General features: G+C 43.6%; 1 protein-coding gene across 2 annotated transcripts; it reads left to right on the top strand.

The window, feature by feature from the left end:
- Positions 1-6513: 6513 nt before the first annotated feature.
- Positions 6514-24910, top strand: MPZL3 (myelin protein zero like 3). 2 transcript variants are annotated; one of them, XM_033919421.1, is made up of 6 exons: positions 6514-6620; positions 11122-11288; positions 18023-18233; positions 21657-21801; positions 22466-22532; positions 23306-24910. In XM_033919421.1, exons 1-6 carry the CDS (start codon positions 6566-6568, stop codon positions 23381-23383), a joined length of 723 nt encoding a protein of 240 aa, XP_033775312.1. In that variant the 5' UTR covers positions 6514-6565; the 3' UTR covers positions 23384-24910. The 2 variants fall into 2 exon arrangements, with proteins under 2 accessions (XP_033775312.1, XP_033775313.1); XM_033919422.1 differs by lacking the exon at positions 6514-6620 and adding an exon at positions 7258-7649.
- Positions 24911-26071: the final 1161 nt, after the last annotated feature.

Below are 26071 nucleotides of genomic sequence, written 5' to 3' on the forward strand. Positions count from 1 at the left end.
GTTCCTGTTGCCTTTCTTACCCGCGTTGCTTGCTTGTTTTACTTTCCGTTGATGGGGGGGGGGGGGGAGGGGGAGCCGCGTTGCTGATTGGGGGAGCCCGCGTTGCCGATCGGGGAAGCCATGTTGCCGATCGGGGGGAGGCCCTCGTTGCCGATTGATGCTGGAGGGGCCCATCCCCGTTTGGAAAAAACAATGTTGATGCCCTCCTTCATTGGGCCCTCCTGACCATTTCGGGCCCTAGGCACGTGCCTACTTGGCCTATTGATTAATCCTGCCCTGGTTACAATATGTACAGGGCTGGTCAAAGTACAGGGTACAGGCTGGTTTCCAGAGCCTAGAGCTCCTGTCAGTGCTGCATTTCTTGCTGCAGAGTCGCAAAGAAACAATATTGCCTTTGTTTAGGGGAGCCCTTGCTTCCACCCCCCCCCCCCCCAACACACACACATCTCTCTTTGAATACTGCACTGGTTCTGAACAGAATGCCCACCTAATTGTCTTGGGACCGTTTTTGTTCCTGCTATAGGGCAGCAGTAGCTCTTTCATTGGCGATGGATTTTGGTTTGAGATGCTTGTGGATACTTCAGTTTTCCCCAGGCAGGAACATGGTGCATTGCTGAGTCTCTGCAGCAACTCTTCTGCACTGCACAGACTGCAGTGTTAGCATAAAATGTTCGGGTAATGGCCTTGGCGCGTTAAGGAACCATAAACCGTTACGTTTTCTTTGCCCATTAGGTATTGCAGTTTATTCCTCAGTGGATAAGGCGGTGTGGTAGCTGTGCTGTATTTTTCAGCAGAGATCATGCTTATCCTTGGAGAAAGCCTCTTACTCCAGCCATTATAAATTATACTTGTACATTTTTCACATACTGCTGTAAAAAAAAAAAAAAAAAAAATTACAAATAATAATAAAAATCATTACCATAGGAGTTTGTCACAGTGATCTATCCAGCATACTGTACACTTTCAAGGTAAAAGAACAATTATAGAAATATTTATATGAGGCCTTTTACAAAAGCTTAACACCTCCCCTCCCTTTTATGAAGCTGCGCTAGAGGTTGTTAGCACAGGCCGGCGAGGTAAGTTATCTATATTACCTTGTAATTCTGAGCTCCTTGGGGGAGGATGGGATATAAATCGAATTAAAAAATAAACGCTCCGGAACAAAGGTAGGGGAGGGTCATTAGGGTGGGCAGACTAGATGGGCCGTGGCCCTTATCTGCCGTCTATTTCTATGTTTCACAGGAATTCTATGTGTGTCAGAGCATTTACTGCGCTGGCTCACGCTAGAAACCTCTAGCGGAGCTATGAAAGGGGTCCTAGTGTGTGTTCAATGCTGCACATGTTATCTTATACCTACGGGCTACACGACACTTAGCGCACACTAATGTCTGTAAAAAGGACCCAGAGTAATTAAGAGTAAGGAACTGAAAAGTCTGGGCTGCATAAATTTTCACGCCCTTTTCCCAGCAAAGCCAAATGAGTTCAGTTTTGTCAGTCTCAGACGCTGTAGAATCAACTCGGCTGAGGAAGACTCAGATGCTATTTTCATTTATTCATCCTCTGAAAGCATCATCAGTGCGCAAAGTGCAGAACCATACAAGCGTTATACAAAGTAACTAAGATGTAGAAAAGATTGCAGGTCTCTAATTTAAAACCGTCAAAAGATTAGCAAAAAAAAAAAAAAAAAAGAGGAATGAAATATGCACATGAAAGAAAACACAGCATTAGTAAGTACAAGCAGAATTTTCATGTCTCTGTATTATGGATAAAATATTTATTTATTTTATTATTTATATACCACTTATATCCTAAGTGGTTTTACATTCAGGTACTTTATCATATTTCCCGAGCTGTCTCGGTGGGCTCAAACTCTGTCTAGTGTACCTGGGGCAATGAGGGGATTAAGTGACTTGCCCAGGGTCACAAGGAGCAGCGAGGGATTTGAACCCACAACCTCAGGGTGCTGAGGCTGTAGCTCTAACCCCAGCACCACATACACACTAAGGCCCTCTTTTATTAAGGTGCGCTAAGCATTTTAGTGTACATTTATCGCGTGCTAAATCAACACGCACGCTAAACACTAACGTGCCCATAGGATAACATGCACGTGCGTGCTATAAAGCATAGCGCACCTTAATAAAAGAGGGGGTAAAATAGTAAAAAATAAAAAATTTTTAAACAGTGTATTCTTTATTAATACAATAGTTACACAAGAATTGATCACATCATAAAACATTAGTCAATAAATACTTCAGTGTTTAAACGAGGATAGGAGACCCATAGCCATACCCGTCAATCAAATTAAACCCTTTCAGTGTTTCCTCAATCACTTTAATTTGATTGACGGGTATGGCTATGGGTCTCCTATCCTCGTTTAAACACTGCAGTATTTACTGACTAATGCTTTATGATGTGATAAATTCTTGTGTAACTATTGTAATAATAAAGAATACACTGTTATTTTTAAACTATTTTAGTGTGTACGTGGTATATACCTCTAATTGGAGTATATTTTATTGAATATAGCGGAGCTATATTGTTATTTTGTGAACTCTGAATAGAGCGTGTTGGATTTTATTATGGATAAAAGATAGCTGAAAGGATGTTGTAGCTTGCGGGAGAAAAACTAAGCTACATCTTCACCACAGAGCAATTTGATTGTGGAAAATTTCCAAGAACAGGTTCAATTCCCAGGACTTTACAGAGATGGCAAGATGCAGTAAATGTACTAGAAATGTCAGACCGATGCTGATGTGAATTGGCACGGCTTGTGATGTGCTCCAGCCTTCATGGCGCCATGGCGCTGATCATGCTCTTCCTGAGTAAGCTCAAAGAAAGTGAGCCTTCCAGAAAACATACAGAAGTCAGAGACCTGCTGCTTGACTCTTCTGCATTATAGACCAGTGGTTCTCAACCTGGTCTTTTAAACTGTAACCTGTTGATGGAACTCCTTTCGTATAAGGAAAAACTAAAGAGGTTAGGGCTCTTCAGTTTGGAAGCGACGGCTGAGGGGAGATATGATCGAAGTCTACAAAATCCTGAGTGGTGTAGAATGAGAACAAATGGATCGATTTTTTTTTTACTGCATCAAGATTTACAAAGACTAGGGGACACTCAATGAAGTTATAGAATAATACTTTTAAAAACCAATAGGAGGAAATATTTTTTTTCACTCAGAGAATAGTTAAGCTCTGGAATGCGTTGTCAGAGGATGTGGTAAGAGCAGTTAATGCAGCTGGTTTTAAAAGAGGTTTGGACAAGTTCCTGGAGGAAAAGTCCATAAACTGCTGTTGAGATGAAGCCACTGCTTGCCCTGGATCGGTGGTATGGAATGCTGCTACTATTTGGGTTTCTGCCAGGTACTTGTGACTTGGATTGGTCTCCGTGAAGATGGGATACTGGGCTAGATCATGGACCATTGGTCTGATCCAGTAAGGCTATTCTTATGTTACTATGCATGAAATAGGATGAGAAGTTCTTTTTGGCAGAGCTGGTGCAAAGGTATTAAGACCCCCCTAAGCTAATGTTCAACCTTGCTGCCGCCCCTTCAGTTATCCGACAGACCACTAGTCTCCTTCCCTGAGATTTTCGTAATAACACTCAACATGAATGTTCCATCACTCATTCCAGAACAATCCTATAAAAGTATAATTCAACATCATCCTTTTAGATATTAAGGACCCCCTTTTATCAAGCCACATTAGGGTGTTTTGTTTTTTGGGTTTTTTTAAAATCACTGCTCACTGCAGTAAAAAACACTAACACAACTTGATAAAAGGGGGGGAGGGGGCCTAAATTTTATATTAAATCTAATGAAGGTATGTTCCAAAAGTCACTTGAAAACCACCTTCCCTTCCTATGGGTTAGAATTGATGACTGCAGCTAATCTTTGCCACATCAGGTCACTGCCCTAGTTTGTCAAATGGTGAAGCCAGCCCTGGTTTTTGGTAGGCTTTGTTGGACCTAAGATTACCAGGATTATTATTATTACACCGGTATTTCTCATTTTCCATTGCATCTCTTGACACTGAATGAGCTTCTGCTTGAACATCTACAGTAAAAATAAAATTAGTAACATAGCTAAAGATCAATTGGCCCACCCAGTTTGCCAAATTGACATTCCTCTTTTCTGGTTAAGTTAACAAGCTAGGTAGACAAGCACACATAGGGCTCCTTTTATCAGGCTGCGCTGGCGGGGTTAACGCGCGCGACGTTTCATCAGACGTTAACCCCCGCGCTGGCCTGAAAACTAACGCCTGCTCAAGGGAGGCGTTAGCGGCTAGCGTGGCCGGCGGTTTAGCGCGCGGTATTACGCGCGTTAAACCGCTAGCGCGGCTTGATAAAAGGAGCCCATAGTCCCATAACCAGCACTAACAACAGCTTCCTCCAATCACTTTCAACAATTCTGAACCTACCAGTGCCTCCAATATCTGCCTCAAGCGTGAATAAACCCTGCCATTGAGCTGGTCTCCATCATTTCTGCCAGTAGACCATCACAAGTCTTGTCAGATCCTTTTTTGCTGCTTAAAAGACTAACACCTAATCCAGGGATGAGACCCCTCTCCATATCCCCTAACAAACTACACAATTATCAAGGATGTTGCTCTAAACATGCAGCTTTTCCCTACTCATAGATGCTTGGATCTTAATGATGGTCAACCCAACAGCAGAAAGATGGGTGTGGGGGGAGGGGGGAGCTGATGAAACACATGGGGAGGAGGGGGGAGATACTGGGCACTTGGGCAGGGAGGTAATAATGAGAGGCTGGACAGCTAGTGGAGGATAGGGAAGGTGAGAGATTGAACAGCTTGAGGGTGGGGTTTCAAGGTAAGAAAGGGGAGATGTGACAAGATGTACCCCTTTTTTAATTTTGTTTTATTTATTTAGTTTTGTTATTTAGATATTTGTAGTCATGTATGTCAATTGTGAGCCGCTTTGGTCAAAAGCAAATTAGAAATTGTTTAAATAAATGTGGACAGAATGGTGAAAGCCCTCAAACCACCTCAGGGAAGTCGGGGGGGGGGGGTTGACTGAAGTTCACCTAGAGTACCAAATACCTCTGGACTGACCTTCATAAGGCTATGCAAACACTATTCAGTAATGTATCTAGACAGATTGTGAGCCCACTGGGACAGAGAGGGAAAATGCTCGAGTACCTGATTGTAAACCGCTTAGATAACCTTGATAGGCGGTATATAAATACCTAAATAATAATAACAGGAAAGTCTGGACCAGTGGGGACGAGAGAGATGGTAGTCCTTTAGCTCTCCCTTTTTGCCATTGACAGGCACAGAGAAATGCCAAACCTGCAGTTCTGTCGCCTGTAAACTGTAGCTCTAAGTAGAAAATTAATGGTATAAAAACCAAAAATGGTTGTACGTGTGTCTGATGTGTCGAGTGGTGCTTAGATGATGGCTCCAGCTGTGAAGAACTAAGGCCAGCACTGGACAGACTTGCAAAGTCTGTATTCTGTGCAGTATATTGCAATTTGGTTTGGGATGGGCTAGAGAGGGCTTCAATGGAAACCCCAGTAATTTGGAATGTGAGGACAATGCCAGGCTGATATATACAGTCTGTGTCCCGCAAATGATGAGATAGTCTGGATAGGCTGGAGGGTGCTTTGTCAGCTGGAACCTCAAGATAGTACCAGGTGGACTTCTATGGTCTATGTCCCAGCAATGTCAGAGAGAGAGACAATTAATCACTCATGAATTAATTAATGAGTGGGACTGTTGGGCAGACTGGATGAGTTGTTCTGTTGTCATTTACTATATTGCTAAGTAGCTAGGTCACCAATAAAAAAAGGGAGTCAGGGAGGCACTGTTATTGGAGAAGGTGGACAAGCTAATTTGAGAAGAACACTTTCCTCCTCCTGCTGCAATGCCTGTTTCTTCCTACCTGTTCTTCCCATTACCTCTGTCCAGTTACTTGACAGGACACTCCTGGGTAGGGTTACCATATGGCTCTAGAAAAAGGAGGACGGATTGAGACATCCAGGTTTCACTTCCATTGCTTTTAGTAGAAGTAAAGCCAGATGTCTCAGTCTGTCCTCCTTTTTCTGGAGTTATATGGTAACCCTACAAGTCCTGGGGTTAGCTACAGTGACACGCAGAAGACCTGGTCTTAGTTTCTGCTCACGTATCTGGCAGAGGCTGGGGATGTTGCAAAGGCATTTACCACAACCCCCCCCCCCTTCCCAAGCGCAAGATCTGACAGCTTGTGAACAGCTGAAGGCGCTCATCTAATGAAAGGACTGGGCGCACGTCTAAGAGCTATTACTGGCTGGGCTGGAGAGCGAAGGGCCGACCAAAAGCACAACTATCCATTTTCGAAACAAAATCATGATTTTCTATCCTCCTATAAACACACGAGGAAAGCCCCCCCCCCCAACTAGCTTAGTACGTAGCTATACACACTGTTCCCCCGAACCTACGGAGCACCTCTTTCAGGACAGCCCCGGGGCGGGACTCCACCTCCAGCGAGCCGGAGCCCCGCCCTTTTGCGTTACTTCCGCTCCACCTGTGTACACAGGTATGAAGGAGCAGAGGTAAAGAGCGCGCGAGCGATGGCGTCCGGGACAGATATGGACCGGAAGCTCTTCGGGCTTCTTTTGCTGTGCGGTGAGTTCCCCCCCTAAACATTCCTCTCACGTGACTACTCCCGTGCGTCTATCTCCGGGGGGGGGGGGGGGGGGAGATTTAGAAACGTCTGTGTATGTACGTACGTACGCACGCGCGTGCGGCTCTTACGTGGGTATATAGTTGCGGCCGAAAGGAAGCGGCTTTTGTATCCGCAAATCGGGGGTTCTGGGCTTCACGGGGTGGGGGAGCGGGATTGCCATGTTCGTTTTAAGTGCTAGGGAGGGGGGGGGAGCTTTATTTCTAGTCAAAGAGTGGTGCAAAGAAGGTGCTAAAGCTTCTCATACTTTCTTTTCCCCCCCTTCTCGTTAGTGAGGTGTGATTACAATCCCCAAACAAAAGCAAGCTCTGTTCTCACTTTAATGGTGCAAGCCAAAGCAAGCCCTGTAATTTGAGTTTCGTTTTACCTTAATTGTTGGGAGGGATTCCTGGGTATTAATTAAATGTGAAATGGAACCAGTGACGGAATAAACGCTGCCTGTGTCTTATGTGGTGACTCACAGGGTAGAGCCCAGGCTTTCGTACATCAGGTCTGGGCCCATGCAGGTTTTGTGTTCTCTCGTTATCCAGCGTTGTCAAAGTTAGAAATGGAGATGACTATGCGGTAAAGAAAGACCGGGGTTATTTTAGTAGCTGTCAAGCTAGTGAAGCTACCCGTTAAAAAACGGGTTAAGAGAAGATCCTATTTCTTAAAATAATCTGTGAGGAAGTATTCTTATATCTAGGGTTACCATATGGCTCCAGGAAAAGGAGGACAGATGACATATCCGGGTTTTACTTCCATTGCTATCTTATATCAGAAAAGCAATGGGGGTGCAGGGATTGTACTGTATAAAACTAAATAGCATATACAGAAGCAGCATATCAGGGAGAGTAATACAGGGGAAGCACTGAAATATGCAATTACAAAACCTGGACACTTGCAGGAAACTTCCTAATGTTGATACTAAAGGTTGGGCTCTTAGATGAGTAAGAAGGCAAGAGATTGTGCTGGAAGAACAGGTCTCTATGGTAAACCTCCTCATTTTTCTGTAGGAAGTGAAATCATTTTCAAAAGGTATTTCGTAGATGTGAATAAAAATATATACACAAGAACTGACTTCCATGGGATAATGCTAAATATCTCCCGAGCTATACAAATCTAGAAAATAATTCCTGTTAGAGAGTTTCTAAATATTTAATAGAATAAGAGGCCTAACTTAACTCTCCCTCCCCACTTTTAGTGAATTCCTATGAGCGTTGGAGCATTTAGGTCCTGGGCTGCTGTAGGAACCTCTACCGTGGCTTAGTAAAAGAGGGCTTTAGCTAACCTTTTTTTAAAATTACTCTCACTGGGGTCTTTTCAAAGCCATAGTAGTGATACTGCCATGGTAAATACACCAAAGCCCATTAAATTCTTATGGACTTTGGTTCATTTACCACAGCAGCATTGCCACCACGGCTTTGTAAAAGGGGCCCTAATTGTCCAACTTCATTTAGAGCAATTTTAAAGGACCTGGAATGATGGTCTAAATAGTCTAGTTTAGGAAATTAAAAATTTCTATAAATTAAATTTATAAATCTATTTATAAATTTTTGTAAATATAAATAAAAAAAATACAAAAGAAGCTTATGTTGAAAAATGGTGGTAGCTAGGAATTGCATCCAGCCCGATGGAGAGCTTTTTGGACTAAGGTAGAGAAGACATTGTGTCAAGGCATAGGATCACTGCAAGTGAGGCAATTAAGATCAGACACTTTAAAGCGGATACCAAAACCTACCATAAGGCCAGTGATCTCCAGCCTCTTCCATGTATAGGGCTGCAGTATGAATACGAGAAAGCTCTGAGGGCCACCTAAAGATTTCAAGCTTACACATACTACTAACTTTGTAAACTGCCTTGTCCTGTTTGTTCAGTCTGGGTATTAAATATTAAAAAATTAATACTGATTCTGCAACTCTTCAAGGCTATAAAAAGCTCATTTTATTTTGGATTGTGTGGATTGCCAACAGTAGCAAATTCCATAAATGAGACACCTCAGTAACATACTTGAGGAATTGTTTGCAGTTACTATATCAAGTGGGCAAGACTGAAATTAATACACTTACAGGATTTGAAGAGCCACAGTGGAAGACTTTGGGGGCGGTACATAGCAGACCACTGGCATGCTTACTGCCCACCTAGAAGGGGGCTTCAAGGAGTGTCATTTAGCTCATTTAATGATTGAGCCAGACTTGTGCAGGGGAAGAATTTGGGCTGAAATGTAATTTGTGTTCCCAGGGTCAGAAATGTGACATTTTGCTTTAGATAATGAATGAATAAGAAACCATTGATTGGACGATTAATTAGCATATCTAGCAGAACTATGCAAAACACGGCCACTAATATATATGACATTTTTAACAAGTTAATGCATGAGCTTTGAAACGAGATAAGCAGTATTTTTTTTTTTAACCAATGATAAGATGCATGTTTTTGGCTAACTTGGAAATGAGCTTAAGTTGCATTAAGCAATTCGTTTCCATAAGTTTATATGAAAAATGTAACTCCAGTTTACTTTCCCCAAATATTCCTGAAGATGCATTGGCTGAATTGTAGCAGAATGCATTTCATATGGTTATAGTTCTGACCCATTTTCACACTGGCAAATCTGCCTTTGTTTCTGACAAGCTTGAGGCTGTTCTGAGCTGTGCAAGTTCAAGTTTCAAGTTTCAAGTTTCAAGTTTATTTAGATTTAATGGTTCGCTTAAAAATTCTAAGCGAATAACATTACAATAAATATAAGGGTAAAAACAGTTAAGATCATTTTTGTGCATTAACAAACATATTCGTGAACACTTAACAATACAGACACTACTGAAGGAGTTGGGAAAAACAAGTGGGGTAAAAAGTTACAATGTTATTGTGTCCTCATAGATAGACGAAGAAAATTGGATAGGGTAGGGTAGAACATTGGGATGGGGGTACCTAAAAGTAGAAAAATTTCGGAGTTTATGATATTTTCAATTGATAAAAGAAGATTCCTGTTTATGGGTTAAAGGAAGCCTTAAATAGAAATGTTTTTAGAGTAGTTTTGAATAGAATAAGATCTTTGATATTCCTAATGTAGAAAGGAAGAGAATTCCAGATAAGCATCCCAGATCTATTTCTAAGGAAACACAATTTTGCAGTACCTGACTCTTCATCCTTTTAGATATCTCTATTCAAACTTTCATACACAATAGTAATCTAATCTAATCTAATCTTTGGTTTATATACCGGGTCATCTCCCAGTGGAGCTTGACTCAGTTCACATATAATTAAGACTAGAGTATATAGCTGAAAATATAGTACATAAGTACATAAGAAAAGCTTAAGAAAAATAACCATAATATTATCATTTCGTTGAGGCTGTGGTTAAACCATTTAAAAATTGCGAGAACAACAAAGGGTTACTTTTACTAAGGTGCGTTAGGGCATAAACGCACGGAATAGCGCGCGCTAGGCCTTAATGCCAGCATTGAGCTGGCGTTAGTTCTAGCTGCATAGCACGCGGTAATATCCTGCGTGCGCTAAAAACGCTAGTAAAAGGAGCCCAAAGTTTTCAGGAATTTATGAAGAAATTGCAGCTGGCCTAAAAGCCTGATGGAGTTAAAGCTTTAAATCTCTCTCCTCCCCCAAAGAAGCTTCACCTACCAGAACAGGTGATGGGGATTACAAAAGACAGTATAGCAAATGTTTAAATTAACACACACATACTGGACTGCATTTCAGATTTCTCCAGAGAGCACCTATGGGTGCATTATAACTGCTGGCCTCTTTTTAAATTAAAAGCTAATTATACAGTTGCTTATGAGAAAAACACACAAGCACTTTGACAGTACTTATCTGAATTATTTGTTTTTACTCAATTATTTACTGAATTATTTGTTTTTACTCAATCCACGCATTCTCGCACATCACACAGTATTTTTAATTTTCCATCTATTAAAGGCTGTCGTTATACAGAACACCACCAATCTTTGCTTTCTTATCAGGTGGCTTTCTGGGACAGAGAATTGAAACCTTTGCTTTTTAGCTCTATGGGGTCCTTTTACTAAGGTGCCCTAACTGATTTATATTCTATGGGCGCCTTAGCATTTAGCGCATGCTAATCTTTATCATATACTAAGGGCTCCTTTTACAAAGGTGCATTAGGGCCCTAACATGCGGAATAGCGTGTGCGGTAGCCACTACCGCCTCCTTTTAAGTAGGCGGTAATTTTCGGCGTGCGTGCACTAAAAACACTAGAGCACCTTTGTAAAAGGAGCCCTAAATTGATTAGCGCGTGCTACATCAGTTAGAATGCCTTAGCAAAAGGACCTCTATATCTTATAATCAATCATTTTAGAAAGTAATTAAAGACACATCTGTTTGCCAATTAATTAACTCTTTACAGCTTGGTTTTTTTTTTGTTAAATTTTGTAAGCCGCATAGAACTTACTGGTTATGCGGTATAGAAATGATTTGTTATGTTTTCTGCAGGGTTTTCTAGGGTTTTCTGCATAGAAGTCCAGGTTGATTCAGAGGTAAAAGGCATTGTGGGCCAACTTGTGAAGCTTCGCTGCAACTTCTGGTCCTCATCGCCCATTTCTGAGCATCTGACAGTAGACTGGACATATAAACCACAGCATGGAGGCCCCACCCAGAATGTGAGTGACCTCTAGTTCAGGAAACTAATATATTAAGCAATAGGAAGAATATAAAATTGCATTTAATTAATCTGCCCATTTAATTCATCTGCCCATTTTCCTGCTGTGCACTGGTGGAGAGAAGTAGCTTAACAGTGTAGTAACCTGTGAATCAAACCTGGATTTGATTCCCGCTGCAGCTCCTTGATTGTAACCACAGACTATCATATCCTATCCCCTATGCTATGGTACCTCTCAATGATGGTGGAATGTCCAGTGTCTATTAGTAAAATGCTTTACATCTACTAGGGTGAATCAAAAATTAAAGAAAATTGTTAAATTACATGATAACCAGAACAGAGCTATCAAAATGCAACATATGTACTTGTACATTGCCTGTCGGATAGTTCGTCCACAGACAGTGCAGTGCTTGGCCTTTAGTCATGTGGCAGCCATGAGGTCAGAAACATGAATGCTCCATTGCAAGATTGCACAATCAAAGAACAATGTACAGAAGGGTGCCTTTGGGCAGAGGGAATGAATCCTATAGGAAATTCACTGTTGGATATTGACTCAGAATGTACATAGTACCATGAATCAATGAAAGGTTTAGGAGTGGGTATAAAAGATACATATAGATATGGGGATCAATTAAAGTTTCTAGCTTATTCAAGAAAAAATTTTGGCGGGGTGGGGAATGAACTGGAGAGTACAGTGGATGGGGAATTAATTCGAACCCACAATTCATGCAATTTCGCCATCATGATTGTTGATGTGTGAGCCAGTGCATTGTTCTGGTGGAAGAGAACTTCTTGGCCAAATAAGGATGTTTCGTCTTGATTTCAGTGTTTAGACATTGTAATAAGCCAGCATAGTATTCGCCATTAATGGGTTTTCCCTTTTCCAGATAATCAATAAAAATTATCCCATGGGAATCCCAAAGAACAGTTGCCATCATCTTCCCAGCTGACAGAGCTGTTTTTTTTTTCTTCGAAGTTGGTTCATCTCTTGTAGTCCATTGTTTGAATTGTTTTGCCTCAGGAGTATAGTAATGAACCCACTCTCATCTACAGTCACAAAATGTTGCAAAATGTTGCTCTCATTACACTTTAAAAGCTCAAAATGCATGTCCATTCAAAGTCATTTTTGGTCAAGGGTTAGCAAACGCGGCACCCATCGCACCCTCAACTTCTTCATGCTTAAATATTTGTATTGGATGGTGTGTACACTTTTGTTGAAATGCTATGAGCAGCCTCTGCTATCTCCCTCAACCTCCTCATCTATCATAATAAAACCCTAAGCGCGCATGCGCACTTACAACTTTGTGATACCTGCCTCCGTGATCTGTAGTTCCGTGGCAGTGTTCGACGCATTCAGCTGGAGCCTGCGGCGGTTTGTGTGCAGCGGACCCTTTTCCCTTTGCTTTAGTTGCGTTGGGTGGCAGCGGACTGGGAGGTGTTTGAAGCGGCAGTAAGCCAGATGGTAGGTAGCAGCAGCGGGGGCCAGTACGGGGAGGAGGGGCAGGTTTCGGCACTGGAGGCAGGCTGGCTGGCTTTAGCGCGGCAGATAGGTAGGCTGGCTAGCTTCGGGGGAGGGGGGGTGGGACAAAGGTTGGAGCACTGGGGGCACTAAGGACATGGCAAGGAAGCACTGGGGGCACTAAGGACATAGGAAGGAGGGAGGGAATAGAAAGAGACAATTGGATCATCAAAGGGGAAAAGAACCACAACGACGGCACTCAATTTCAAAAAAGGAAATTATGATGTCATGAGGAAAATAGTGGGAAAGAAACTCAAATGCAACATAGGGAAGACGGAATCCGTAGAACAAGCCTGGACCTTACTCAAGGAGACTATGCACGAAGCGCAAAACCTATGCATCCCCAAGTTCAGAAAAGGGTGCAAAAAAAATAGAACGAAAAATCCAGTGTGGATAACAAATGCAGTGAAGAAGGCGATAAGCGACAAGAAGGCATCGTTCAGGAAATGGAAAAAAGACCAAACAGAGGAGAACCAAAGAGTGCACAAACAACACCAGAAGGAGTGTCACCGAGTGGTTAGAAAAGCGAAGAGAGACTTGCAGAGGAAACAACAAACTTTAAGTCGTTCTTCAGATACGTCAAGGGGAAGCAACCGACGAGAGAAGAAGTGGGACCATTGGACGATGGTGACAGAAAGGGAGTAGTAAAAGAAGAGAAAGAGATAGCTGACAGGTTAAATGAGTTCTTCACGTCAGTCTTCACAATGGAAAATATAACCAACATTCCGGAACCCGAGGAGATCGTAATAAGAGACCAAGATGATAAGCTGGTCGATTTAGAAGTAAGCCAAGAGGATGTACTTAAGCAGATTGACAGACTAAAGAGCGACAAATCGCCAGGTCCGGACGGCATTCACCCAAGGGTACTCAAGGAGCTAAAAAACGAAATAGCGGAGCCATTTCGACAGATATGCAACCTATCCTTAAAAACTGGTGAGATCCCGGAGGATTGGAAAATAGCAAATGTCACGCCCATCTTCAAGAAGGGCGCAAGAGGAGACCCGGGAAACTACAGGCCGGTAAGCCTGACCTCAGTCCCGGGAAAGATGATGGAGGCACTGATCAAAGACAGCATCTGTGAGCACATCGAAAAAAATGGGCAGCTAAAACCGAGTCAACACGGCTTCTGCAAGGGTAGGTCATGCCTCACTAACTTATTGTACTTCTTTGAGGGGGTGAGCAGTCAGGTGGATAAAGGGGAATCTATAGACATCATTTACCTTGACTTCCAAAAAGCCTTCGACAAGGTGCCACACGAGAGACTGCTTAAAAAGATATGGAACCACGGGGTACAAGGGGAGGTCCACCGATGGATCAAGGTCTGGCTGGCAAACAGGAAGCAGAGGGTTGGCGTAAAGGGCCACTACTCAGACTGGAAAGGGGTCACGAGCGGAGTTCCGCAGGGGTCGGTGCTGGGACCGCTCCTGTTCAATATCTACATAAACGACCTAGAGGCGGGAATCAAGTGTGAGGCCATTAAATTTGCAGATGACACCAAACTATGCAGCAGGGCTCAAACCAGGGAAGACTGCGAAGATCTTCAAAAGGATCTAACACAGCTGGAAAAGTGGGCCGAAAAATGGCAGATGAGCTTCAACGTGGGGAAATGCAAGGTCATGCACGTGGGGAAAAAGAACCCGATGTTCACATACAAAATGGGGGGAACATCACTAGGGGTCAGCAACCTGGAGAGAGACCTGGGAGTGATGGTAGATGCAACACTGAAGGCATCAGCACAATGCGCCACGGCCTCAAGGAAAGCAAACAGAATGTTGGGTATCATTAAGAAGGGTATTACAACCAGGACGAAAGAAGTCATCATGCCGCTATATCGTGCAATGGTGCGGCCGCACCTGGAGTACTGCGTCCAGTACTGGTCGCCGTACCTCAAGAAAGACATGGCGGTACTTGAGGGAGTACAAAGAAGAGCAACTAGACTGATAAAGGGAATGGAAAAACTTCCATATACCGAAAGATTGAAGCAGTTGGGACTTTTCTCCCTGGAGAAGCGAAGACTTAGAGGAGACATGATAGAAACCTTCAAGATCCTGAAGGGCATAGAAAAAGTAGACAGGGACAGATTTTTCAAATTAAGGGGCGCCACAAGTACAAGGGGGCACTCGGAGAAATTGAAAGGGGACAGGTTTAGAACAAACGCTAGGAAGTTCTTTTTCACTCAGAGGGTGGTGGATACATGGAACGCGCTTCCAGAGGCTGTTGTAGACAAGAAAACATTAAATGGTTTCAAAGAAGGTTTGGATAGATTCCTAGAAGAAAAAGGGATTGAGGGGTATAGATAGGTATAGACCATTGCTCAGGAAATGGGCCTGATGGGCCGCCGCGGGAGCGGACTGCTGAGCAGGATGGACCTAGGGTCTGCCTCAGCGGAGGCAACTTCTTATGTTCTTATGTTCTTAATTATTGGGCCTGAGTGTAGAAAGCGGCCAAGGAGAGAGAGAGAGACAGAAAGACAGACAGACACATCTACTCTAGCACCCGTTAATGTAACGGGCTTAAATATTTGTATAGGATGGTGTGTACACGTTCTGTTGAAATGCTATGAGCAGCCTCTGCTATCTCATTTAGGGCTCCTTTTACTAAGGTGCGCTAGCGTTTTTAGTGCGTGCAAAAGATTAGCGTGCGCAAACCATGCGCTAAACAAAAAATACTAATGCAAGCTCTATGGAGGCGTTAGTGTTTAGCGCCTGCGGCATTGTAGCGCACGCTAAGCGTGCGTTAAACCGCTAGCACACCTTAGTAAAAGGAGCCCTTAATGTCGGTCACTGATCCTCCATCTTGATTCAATGAACTTCATCAACCATTTAGTTGGTTGTTGCTGTTTTAGGTCATCCGGAGTGTTCTTCATCAACAATGCTTGTCCAGCCATGTTTAAACTCATTAGCCCACACTTTCACTGTTGGAAATGAAGGAGACGCATCGCCATACACCGTATCTAACTCGGATTTAATCTCGGTAGGCGATTTTCCCTTCAAATGAAGGAATTTTGTCATGGCCCAATACTCAATTTTTGTCATGGCCCAATACTCAAGAGCCACCTGTCCATCCTATATAATAAAACGTTAGCTGCTCATGTGCACTCCTATCTGCGTGTTCCGTATGTCTGTGGCCGCAGGAGTGCGCATGTGCGCTTAACAGACCCCACGCTCGTGGCAGCAGAAAACACTCCTTTGCCGACTCCCCACTCGGTAAGGTTTTTCCGCCGGTCTGACCCTCCCATCCCTTCCCAACGTCTGACGGCTTACTTAGTCCTTTGCCGCCCCCCCTTCCCTTCCCGCGGTCCCGACTACGAACCCGGCGATTCCAGCAGCATGTGCAGCAGTCTTCACATGCTGCTTCGGGCCCTTCGACTGCCCTGATTTGCTCTGCCGCGTCTCTGAAGATGTCATCAGGGACGTGCCAGAGTAAATCAGGGCAGTAGAAGGACCCGAAGCAGTGTGTGAAGACTGCTGCACATGCTGCTGGAATCGCCAGGTTCTTAGTCGGGACCGCGGGAAGGGAAGGGGGGGGGGCTGTAAGGGACTAAGGGAGCCGGACAGACCGTGGGAAGGGAAAGGGTGGTAGAGGAAACGCTACTGCTGCTGCACAGGGAAGTGGTGTGGGGGGAGGGAATGCTGCTTTGGCTGCTGCACAGGGAAGTGGTGGGAGAGAAATGCTGCTGCATAGGAGGCAGGAAGAGAGACATATAGATATAAAGACAGACAGACAGCGGGAGGAAGGGAGACAGAAAGGAAAGAAAAGAAGAAAGACACAGGGGCAGGGAGATACACAGAAACACAGACAGACAAAGGGGCCCAGGGACAGAGACAGACAGAAAGAAAGACAGCGAGAGGGAGAGAGAGACAGAAATAAAGACAGACAGACAGACATATATTCTAGCACCCGTTAATGTAACGGGCTAAAATACTAGTGTTTTATAAAGTGGAGTAATTATTCACCTTAAAAGGCTGACGCGACAAAACTAGATATCAGACTGACTTGAAAATCTAGCCATAGATGTTTGTCAACACCATCTGCCAGACAGCTATAGAATTGTGATGCTAATCTTACTTTTACTTGGTCAGGCCGGAAACGTTTCATTTGACCCTTGTATGTGTGGACTGCCGTGAACTACATGAGAGATGCCATTAGCCATTGCTTCGCATTGCCCATAATCTATTTTCAGGCCCCTTTTAGCCTGAAGGAATCTTAAGCAAACTGAAGCACTCAAAGGCACAAGAAGCAGTGAAACAGGTGCTGGGAGATTGATACTGGGGAGAATGCTTGCTGAGGTCTGGGGGTATCAAATTAGTTAGATGTAGAGCCTAATCACTGATGAGCACCTTTTATGATGGGGGGAGGGGCCCAGCAAAGGATTCATTCTACTCTGGTTGGAAAGCCTGAACTTAAATTTTCCAGGAACAGCATGAAGTTGCAACTATTAAGTGTGTGCTCTAGACTAGAGGTCTGCACAGGGATCGCGGGAATCCCGCGGGTCCTGTGGGAATCCCCCCTAACCCACGGGACTCCCACGGGGACCCCCCTCTGGCCCACGGGACTCCCACGGGGACCCCCCTCTAGCCAACGGGACTCCCACGGGGATGGAAGGCTTTGGAAGCAGGGTTCATCCATATAATATAAAGGACACGTCAGCCTTAGTAAAAGAGGGGGTTTAAAAAGTTAATTACTTGAACAGAAAACAAAAAAAGGGTTCCACCAAAGAGATTCCACAAGGAAAACAGCAATGCAAACACAAAAGAAACTGTGGAATTGATGATCCTGTCAGAAGCAATTGCTGCTTTTTATGGGGACGGGCGGGGATGGAGGTAATTCCTTGCGGGGATGGGTGGGGACGGAGAGGATCCTGATGGGGACGGAGAGGATCCTGATGGGGACAGATGGGGACGGAGAGGATCCTGATGGGGACGGAGAGGATCCTGGCGGGGACGGGTGGGATTTCTGTCCCCATGCAACTCTCTACTCTAGACACTTATGCAAGGTTGGGGGAGGGAGGTGGGACATAAGGCACCACATCTCTGTAATATGACAGAAATGTTGCTGCCCAAGATATGCCTTGGCCACGGGGATATTTGCTCTGCCTTGTGATCTCAAAGGGAATCTGGCTAGACGCAGGATGGTTCTTCCAGTTTGCTGCTTTTTCATAAAATTTCTCTGCTAGTAACACTGACAGAATCTCGATACTGGGTTTGTCTCTGCAGATTTTACATTATCAGTCCAAGCCATTCCCCATCGCAGGTGGGACCTTTGGGAACAGGTTAACATGGGAAGGGGACATCAACTTGAGTGACGCCTCCATTGCTATCGGAGACCTAACTCTCGGTGATAACGGGACGTTCACCTGCTCTGTGAAAAACCCACCAGATGTCCAGGGTGACCTGCTGCCAACAATGCTGACGGTCACTGAAAAAGGTAAGGCCAGTCTTTCTGAAAGTAACACAGTGATTTCTGTCATAAAGACTGCCTGATACTGTGAGTGCCAATCCTGGCTACTGTACAGGGCAATGAGGCTTTCATTGCAGCAGAAAGTCGCATTTTGGAGGGTGGAACCAGTGCCAGCAGCAATGGGGTCAGTGTTACTGGGTAATGCTGGACTAACTTGAAACCCAGACAGCCGTGTGTGAAGACCTGGGACCTTTTAGAATCCATACTAGGCTTCCTGAAATTCATGATAGACTGATCTTGCCCGCCTCTAAGAGTTTTACTACTGGGCTTAATCGTTCTGGTAGTACTTAGGACTCTGCTTATTTCTACACATCTTGTTGTGAGGACTGAAATTTATATTGCATACTGCATGGGTTCCCAAACCTGTCCTGGGGGCACACAGACAGTCAGGTTCGGGACATCCTCAATGAATATGCATATGAGAGAGCTGTGTTCAGGCAGGATAGGTTTGGGAATTGCTGGCATACTAGGACAGGTGTGTCTAGCACAATCTGGAGCACCTTCATTTTGTAATTGCAGAGTTTTATTATTGTAATTGATGTCCTGTCGGTACACGTTTTTGTGCACTGATACTCCTTTGTCTAAATGTTCATGTTTATTGGAAGCTTCTATAACTCTACTAATGACTGGGGAGTCAATTCAGAGCGGTTTTGCATGAGTTAAATATATGTACATTGAAAATACATTAAAACATGAAATATATTTTATACAGTACTGCAACTGGTTTCCATACAATTGCAATACAACAGTATCCCATCGCTTCCCCTATTCCTTGCGACAGAATAAGAACATAAGAACATAAGCAGTGCCTCCGCCGGGTCAGACCACAGGTCCATCCCGCCCAGCAGTCTGCTCCCGCGGCGGCCCAAAACAGGTCAAGACCTGTCTGAATCATCAGAAGGGGCTCCCTTGCCACCTTGGTTTCCCATTTAAGTCCTGCCTTCCTATCGAAGTCCTAGCCCTCCGGTCTTGCACATGCACGACCAGGTTAGTTTATACTCATTACCTGATTAACTTCCTATACTTGTGTTACATCCCAGCTCCTCCCTCAGTATCCCACGATCCCTTTATCCCTCAGGAATCCGTCCAATCCCTGTTTGAATCCTTGTACCGTACTCTGCCTGATCACTTCCTCCGGTAGCGCATTCCAAGTGTCCACGACCCTTTGGGTGAAAAAAAACTTCCTTGCATTTGTTTTGAACCTGTCTCCCTTCAGTTTCTCAGAATGCCCCCTCGTATTTGCTGTCCCCTTCAGTCTTAAGAATCTGTCCCTATCCACCCTCTCTATGCCCCTCATGATCTTGAAGGTCTCTATCATATCTCCCCTGAGCCTCCTTTTCTCCAGAGAGAAGAGCCCCAGCCTATCCAGCCTCTCGGCGTATGAGCAGTGTTCCAGCCCTCTTACCAATTTCGTTGCTCTCCTTTGGACTCTCTCAAGTACCGCCATGTCCTTCTTGAGGTGCGGCGACCAATACTGAACGCAGTATTCCAGATGTGGACGCACCATCGCTCGATACAATGGCATGATGACTTCCCGTGTTCTGGTTGCTATGCCCTTCTTTATGATGCCCAGCATAGAATGCTTCCTCAGGAGGGGAAATGCATTCTACGACTCCAACTGCATGGAATAGCCAAACTGAGCAGAACTCAACTGACAGACCAATTGATATTGTTGTGGGTCTGAGCACTAATTTATTTAAGTGTTAATGCATAGAAATATATGGCTGTGATATATTCTTATCTGTATGTAGCATCACAGATTAATATAAGTTTGCTCCCTTGAGATATATTTAACTGACTTTTGAGTGCCATATATAGAATTCCTACCCGCCCTCCCAGGTGTATACTCCATATTTAACATTGCTAGTGTTGCAGGTTTTGAGAAGAAAGATGTTACGTATTAAATGGTGGAGCTGTAAGTTCTTGTATAGCAGGAGTGGGCAATCAGTCTTTGAGGGTTGGCTTTTCAAGACTTCCACAATGAATATGCATAAGATTAAGTTACATGCACTGCTTCCACTGTATGGAAATAGGAAGCAGTATGTTAATCTCAGGCATATTTATGTGGGTTGAGGTCCTTGAAGACAGTAGTTGCCCAGGTCTGATCTATAGGCAGATCTTGAAAACACTGAAATTAGATCCAAAAGTATTTATTGTGATCTGCTGTATCACTTTCTGGATATCCTGATAGCATTTAGTTATTTCTGGACAATCCAACCAATCTCTTCATAAAGGCAGTTAATAAATCCAAGTAAATAAAGCATGAGTAGAATTCTGTCCCACTACATCTCAACACTTTGAGCCCCTTTTATCAAACCGTGGTAGAGCTTTTTACTGCTGGCCGGCGAGGTAAATGCTCTGACGCTCTTTCGATTCCTATGAGTGTCGGAGCATTTACCTCTCTGGCCCATGGTAAAAAGCTCTACCGCGGTTTGATAAAAGGAGCCCTTATTTGCAGTAATATTCAATTTTTGAGTTTTGCGTCCTAACGCTAATTCCTGGAAAGATTTTACTAATTTTGTTGATAGTCAGTGATCTCACAATTATCTAGCTAGTCACATGACAGCACTAGTAGTAAGGATTGTTTCTGTAAAAGCATTCCTTTCCTGTTATCAGTGGTATAGTGGGAGGGGAGGAGGCGGTTTGCCCTGTGCGCCGTCTTGGTGAGGGCATCCCTCCTCCTCTCCACCCCCCCCATCCTTCCCACTCCTCCCCCTGTTGCACACGCACCTTCATTTCCCCTCCCACATCGTACTTCTGTCTCTTCGTCAGAGCGAGCAGCAATGCCAACCTTCCACAGCCCCTCATTACTTGGTTAACAGATTTTCCTTGGCTTCTTACAGACACAGTAGAAGAACCCATTCTTTATTTAATTCTCCTTCAATCTAGGGTTGTAAAAGCACAAAATTTCTCAAACACACTATGGCATCCCAGGCGGCCCTTTATGATAAGGAGTTTCGAGCTTTCTTGCTTGCAGCTCACTCTTATAAAGACTTTAGATCTCAACTGAAAACCTATCTATTTGTTAAATATTTGATCAACTAACTTCTTCATCCCGTTTATTATGATTTTCATTAGTAACCTTTTGTAAGCCGCATTGAACTGATGGTTACGCGGTCAACAAGCACAATGTTATGTTATGTTGGCTCTCTCTCTGATGTCATTTCTGGGTGCCGCACCTAGGAAGTGACGTCAGAGTGAGAGCTGATCCAACGCGATGATGCTGCTCACGCCAAAGAAGTTAAGAGTTATGGGTTAGGGAAGGGGTGCACACTTGCCAGGGGTGGGGTGGGGAAGGAGTAGGGAGCAGAGAAGAGGGCAGGGAGAGGCGCCTCTTACCCTCACAATGCTACTGCTTACTACCATTTTTTTTTTGCACTTTCCTCCTAGTCGTCCCCTTCCAGCTATCCACAGCCACGTTGCTCTCTATCATGGTGTTCGCACCCTCAGTTCTTGTGGTGGTCCTGCTGCTGCTGAGAATGCAGAGGAAGAGGAGACGATCAAGCAAGAAATATTCAATAGAAATCATAAATGAGTAAGCTACCTGGACAATTTCTCTCAGTTGTGGGGGTGATGATCATATGTCTGTCTTAGTGTTTTGGGTTTTGCATGGCTGAGTTTACAACTAAGATGGGCAATAATTGAAGGCAGCTCCCCAGGTATTGCAACGTATATGTGAAAATGTGTTCTTCTGATCCTTGTGACTCTCAAGGCAGTTAGTTACCCGCGCTCTACAATTTGAGCACCTTTGCCTTTATGATTTAGAGTCCTGCCTGGGAGCAATCGAGAATGAAGACAGAACTAAGTTTGACACTTCTTATTCGGAAAAGAAAAAAAAAAAATTACCCTCAGACAAAGCCGAGGCAAATCTTAGTAATTCTTTGTTAGATATTTGCTTTCGCTGCTGCTATAAATTACCCCAAGGGCTTTTGGCATACTATGCAGTTACTTTCTAATTAAAAGGAAACCACTGGAATACTTCGGCTGGATTGAAGGTGGGTTATTGGGTGATCTTGCTCAGAGTGCTCTCACTTTTTGGGGCCTCTGTTCACCAAAATATGATGCATGCCTAGCAATGCATCCTTATATGGTATTTCATTGACTTTCAATATTCAAAACCTTATTAACTAGATTGGTATGCCCTGTGAACTGTAATAGGGTGGAGAAACCTTATTCAGAGTGGTCTGCTGTCTCCACAGAACCAACAGACACAGGAAAATGACCTGCATGGAGAGGATCTATGAGTGCTGTGCCAAGTGTGCAGAGGTAAGGGGTGAGACTGTGTTCCAGCAACTTGGTAGGTAGGGGTGATGCTCTATTCTGGAGTTACACAGCCCAGTTGCTGTACTATGCAGCAGCTTCTGGGAAGGGAAGGGCTGATCTATAAGACACTGGGGCAAGCATGAAACTGGAACTTGGGGAGGAGGAAAGGGAACGGAAAAGATAACATGTTTTTTTTAACTTTTGTATTGTTTTAAATGTGATGTTGTGATCCGCCTTGTATAAAGGCGGAATACAAATAATCTTATAATTATAAGCTATAGCAGGTGTGAGAAAGCAAGGGGGTACTGGGTAGGAAGAGGGGACCCTGAAGTACTAGGAAAGAAGGGGATGCTGTGTGGCAGTGGAAAGGGATGGAGGAACAAGGGGGATACATAGTGGCAGATACAGGATGGAGGTTAAAGAGCTGAGGAGGTGGACAGGGAAAAGGGTGATGGCTTAGGTGCCAGGCAGGTAAGAACTGAGATGTGTTTGTCCTATCATTTAGTGGAATTCTTCTTTCATCAATCTGTTTTGTTGTAGCTGCTTAGTTCTTTGAAAGTAGAGTGGGTTTATTAAATTTTAATAAATATAAACATATGGCATTTCTATCCTGTTTTCAATGTTTATCTGGTTTGTAATTAGCCATGGTTTTTATTTCAGCAGTTTTCTAGATCACTGATATATGCGTGTATGTTCCCTCCCTCTCTTTTTTTTTTTCCTCTTTTTGCTTGTCCTCTCGTTTCTGATTACCCCCACCCCAAATTCTACCTATTTAGGATTCTGATGAGGAGTATGACAACTTTGGGAAGTCTGCCTCCAATATTACAATAGTGAGGAAGGCCAGCTGCAGCTGAAGGCTACTGCACCTTTAACATTCCCTGAGGCCTTCTGTGGGGGTCTCTTCTGTTTCCTTGATGAGTTAGGAAACCCAAGAGTGAGATAAAGCCACTGTTTTAAAAAGAACACAAAATTAAAATTAACTTATTTCTTGTTTTTTAAAGAGTTTATGTAAAAAAAAATATATATATCCTAATCTATGCTATATTTTAAAGAGAATTTTAAGCAAATATGTTTTATGTATTTGAATATGTAATTAAGGCTATTTGGAGGTTTCAGGACATGGATTTTAGGTTGCTGCGCAGTTCCTTAATTTTGTTTTAGTGAGATGGGTGAGTTGCCCATGCCATGGTGTTCTGTGCTGCAGAGAGCGAGTCCCAGTTTTTTTTACTTCTGATTTGGTACTTATAAACTGGTGCTCTGGGACACTCCAACATTGGTGCTTTGTGCTCAGGTGTGAGTTGTCCACATCTCTGTGCTCTATCTTTTTGAAAGGACTTTTTTCCTCCTTATTTTGGCACTCTGGTGCAAAGCAGCTTTTTTTTTTTCGCCTGGTGTGGTGACAAAGTTATCTGTGTCTCGGTACTATACCCTGATGATGCTGCAGGAAAGTCACCCATGTTGTGACATTCTGTTCCCCCCACTGCAATGAGTGAGTTGCCATTTTTCCCAAGACTCTGTACCTTGCATTCAAGGTTACACTGTTCATACACTTGCTCTACATCCAGCCATCTGGTTTCCAGCACTACATGTGAAAAAGACATGGTGTGTGAAGATGGGGATGGCTGACCTTTTTTGTCAAGTTGGATCAGAGCCTACAGCCACCTGTAATAGAAGGAAAACTTGTATGTACTGCTATGCATTCTTCATAAGATAGCTATTGCAGAAGTCTAATAGATGTTTTATAATTGCTCAAGAGCTGCATTAACCACACTGATAAGAACAGAAGAAGGGGATGCCAGTGTTTGGAAATCATGGCCCTGTGGAGCAAGAACCTGGGCACATTGCTCCTCAGGACAGTATTACCAGGGCTTGAGAGCAAGTACCTGCTCTCTCATTGGTAAAGGCTCAGACGCTCTTTAAGTATTTTAACTGTGTATGTACCTAGTTCTGAGCTAAAAGATTTCCACCTGAGTTTAATAGAATAAAGTTGCAATCTTGAATTTTTATTGAAAAAGCTGCTTCTATGTCCTATTGAATTACAGGTGATTCTGTACCCCATTTGAATCTGTAACCCCCAATTTTTTTTGTTAAATGTCAGATTATTCATGAGCTACTGATTCTTTTGGTTTCGATTTCTGCAGAGGCAGCAGTTTTCCTGTGCAGACAGGGAAGCCTATTCCTGTTACCGAGACGCTGTCAGTAACGAATGTACTGGCGTGGGGGGTCTGGGACAGGCTGGTCGTATCAAGTTTCAAGTTTCTTTATTTTTGATATACCGTCTATCAAAACAAATGTCTAGATGGTGTACAATATAAAAAAAATTGTAAGAAACAATTAAAATAGGTAAATAAAAGCAATATTTTATCAAATATTAAAAATACTAGACAAATTCAGATTAACGTACATGAAACAGAAGGAAAGAAGGGGAGGGAAAGGCTGTTTAAAATACATCGAAATAAAATTAATTAAAAAAAGGACGGTAAATGGGGAGTGGCAAAAACATTAGGAGGGGAATCATTTAAAAAAAAAGTATTAGATGTTTCAAAGCTTCCTCTCCTTTATGAAATGGGAGCTTAGCTCAGCAGTTTGAAGCCAGAAAGATGATCAGGGTGAGATTTAATGGCAGAGAAAAGGAACTGTTACCCCTTTCAGATTTACCAAGCTCGGTCTCGGTGGCTGCTGCTGCTTACCTTGTGCAGTGTTTTTTGGATAAGGGCTATAAAATGAATGGAGCAGTCAAAATTCTGCAGAGACTGATGCAGTCATGAACACTTGTAGCTGCCTGCAGTCGTCCCTGTATATCATAGTGCAGTGGATGTATTTTCAGTGGCGTAAAGGTAGTGTAGTTCTGCAGGGTGCCCTTGGTGCCTTGAGGAGCTGCTGTGTGTAGGGCACTCACTGCCTGCCTTATGCTGTCTGAGGATCTCAGCATGAGGGGTAGGGCTTTCCAGCCCCCGACTTTATATTTAGATGCTTGACATCTGCAATTGCTGAGATCTCCTTTTTCCTCCCAGCAGCTGTTTATTTAGACCGATGGGGTTTTTTTTAGTCTGAAGCTAGGCAGCAAAACTGCATCAGTTACATCTTTGTTTAATGTTCCCTCCTGACTGCATTTGCCCACATGCATCCTTTAGGCAGTGATGAAGGTGCATGCACAGCCAACTCTAAAATGTTTTATGTAGTGCCAGCAATACCTGAATGCATATGGGCTATCAAAATGCATGGCTGCTAAATTATTTTATTCAGAAAGGAGCGCAGAAAGTCATAGTGCCTCTAGCAAGCCATCAAATGATCCCACCTTGAGTACTGTGTGTGCTCTCTTCACTACATCTAGAAGATATAGCAGGATTAGAAAAGATGCGGAGAAGGGCAAACAAAAAGAGAGAGGGATGGAACGACTCCCATATAAAAGGCTAAAAAGGTTAGGGCTCTTCCGCTGGGAATCATCATTGATTCCACATTGTCCTTCAATGACCACCTCCAATCCTTGGTAAAAAAATGCTTTTTCAGCCTTCACATGCTGAGGAAAGTTAGATCCTGCT

This window comes from Geotrypetes seraphini, chromosome 13 (assembly GCF_902459505.1).
Source record: "Geotrypetes seraphini chromosome 13, aGeoSer1.1, whole genome shotgun sequence".
Lineage (NCBI taxonomy): Eukaryota > Metazoa > Chordata > Amphibia > Gymnophiona > Dermophiidae > Geotrypetes > Geotrypetes seraphini.

Excerpts from the sequence above, each read along its gene's own strand:
- MPZL3 (XM_033919421.1), top strand. The coding sequence starts at position 6,566 with ATGGCGTCCGGGACAGATATGGACCGGAAGCTCTTCGGGCTTCTTTTG. Across the intron at positions 18,234-21,656 it reads GCTGACGGTCACTGAAAAAG|TCGTCCCCTTCCAGCTATCC; the intron begins GTAAGGCCAGTC and ends CTTTCCTCCTAG. Across the intron at positions 22,533-23,305 it reads GCTGTGCCAAGTGTGCAGAG|GATTCTGATGAGGAGTATGA; the intron begins GTAAGGGGTGAG and ends CTACCTATTTAG.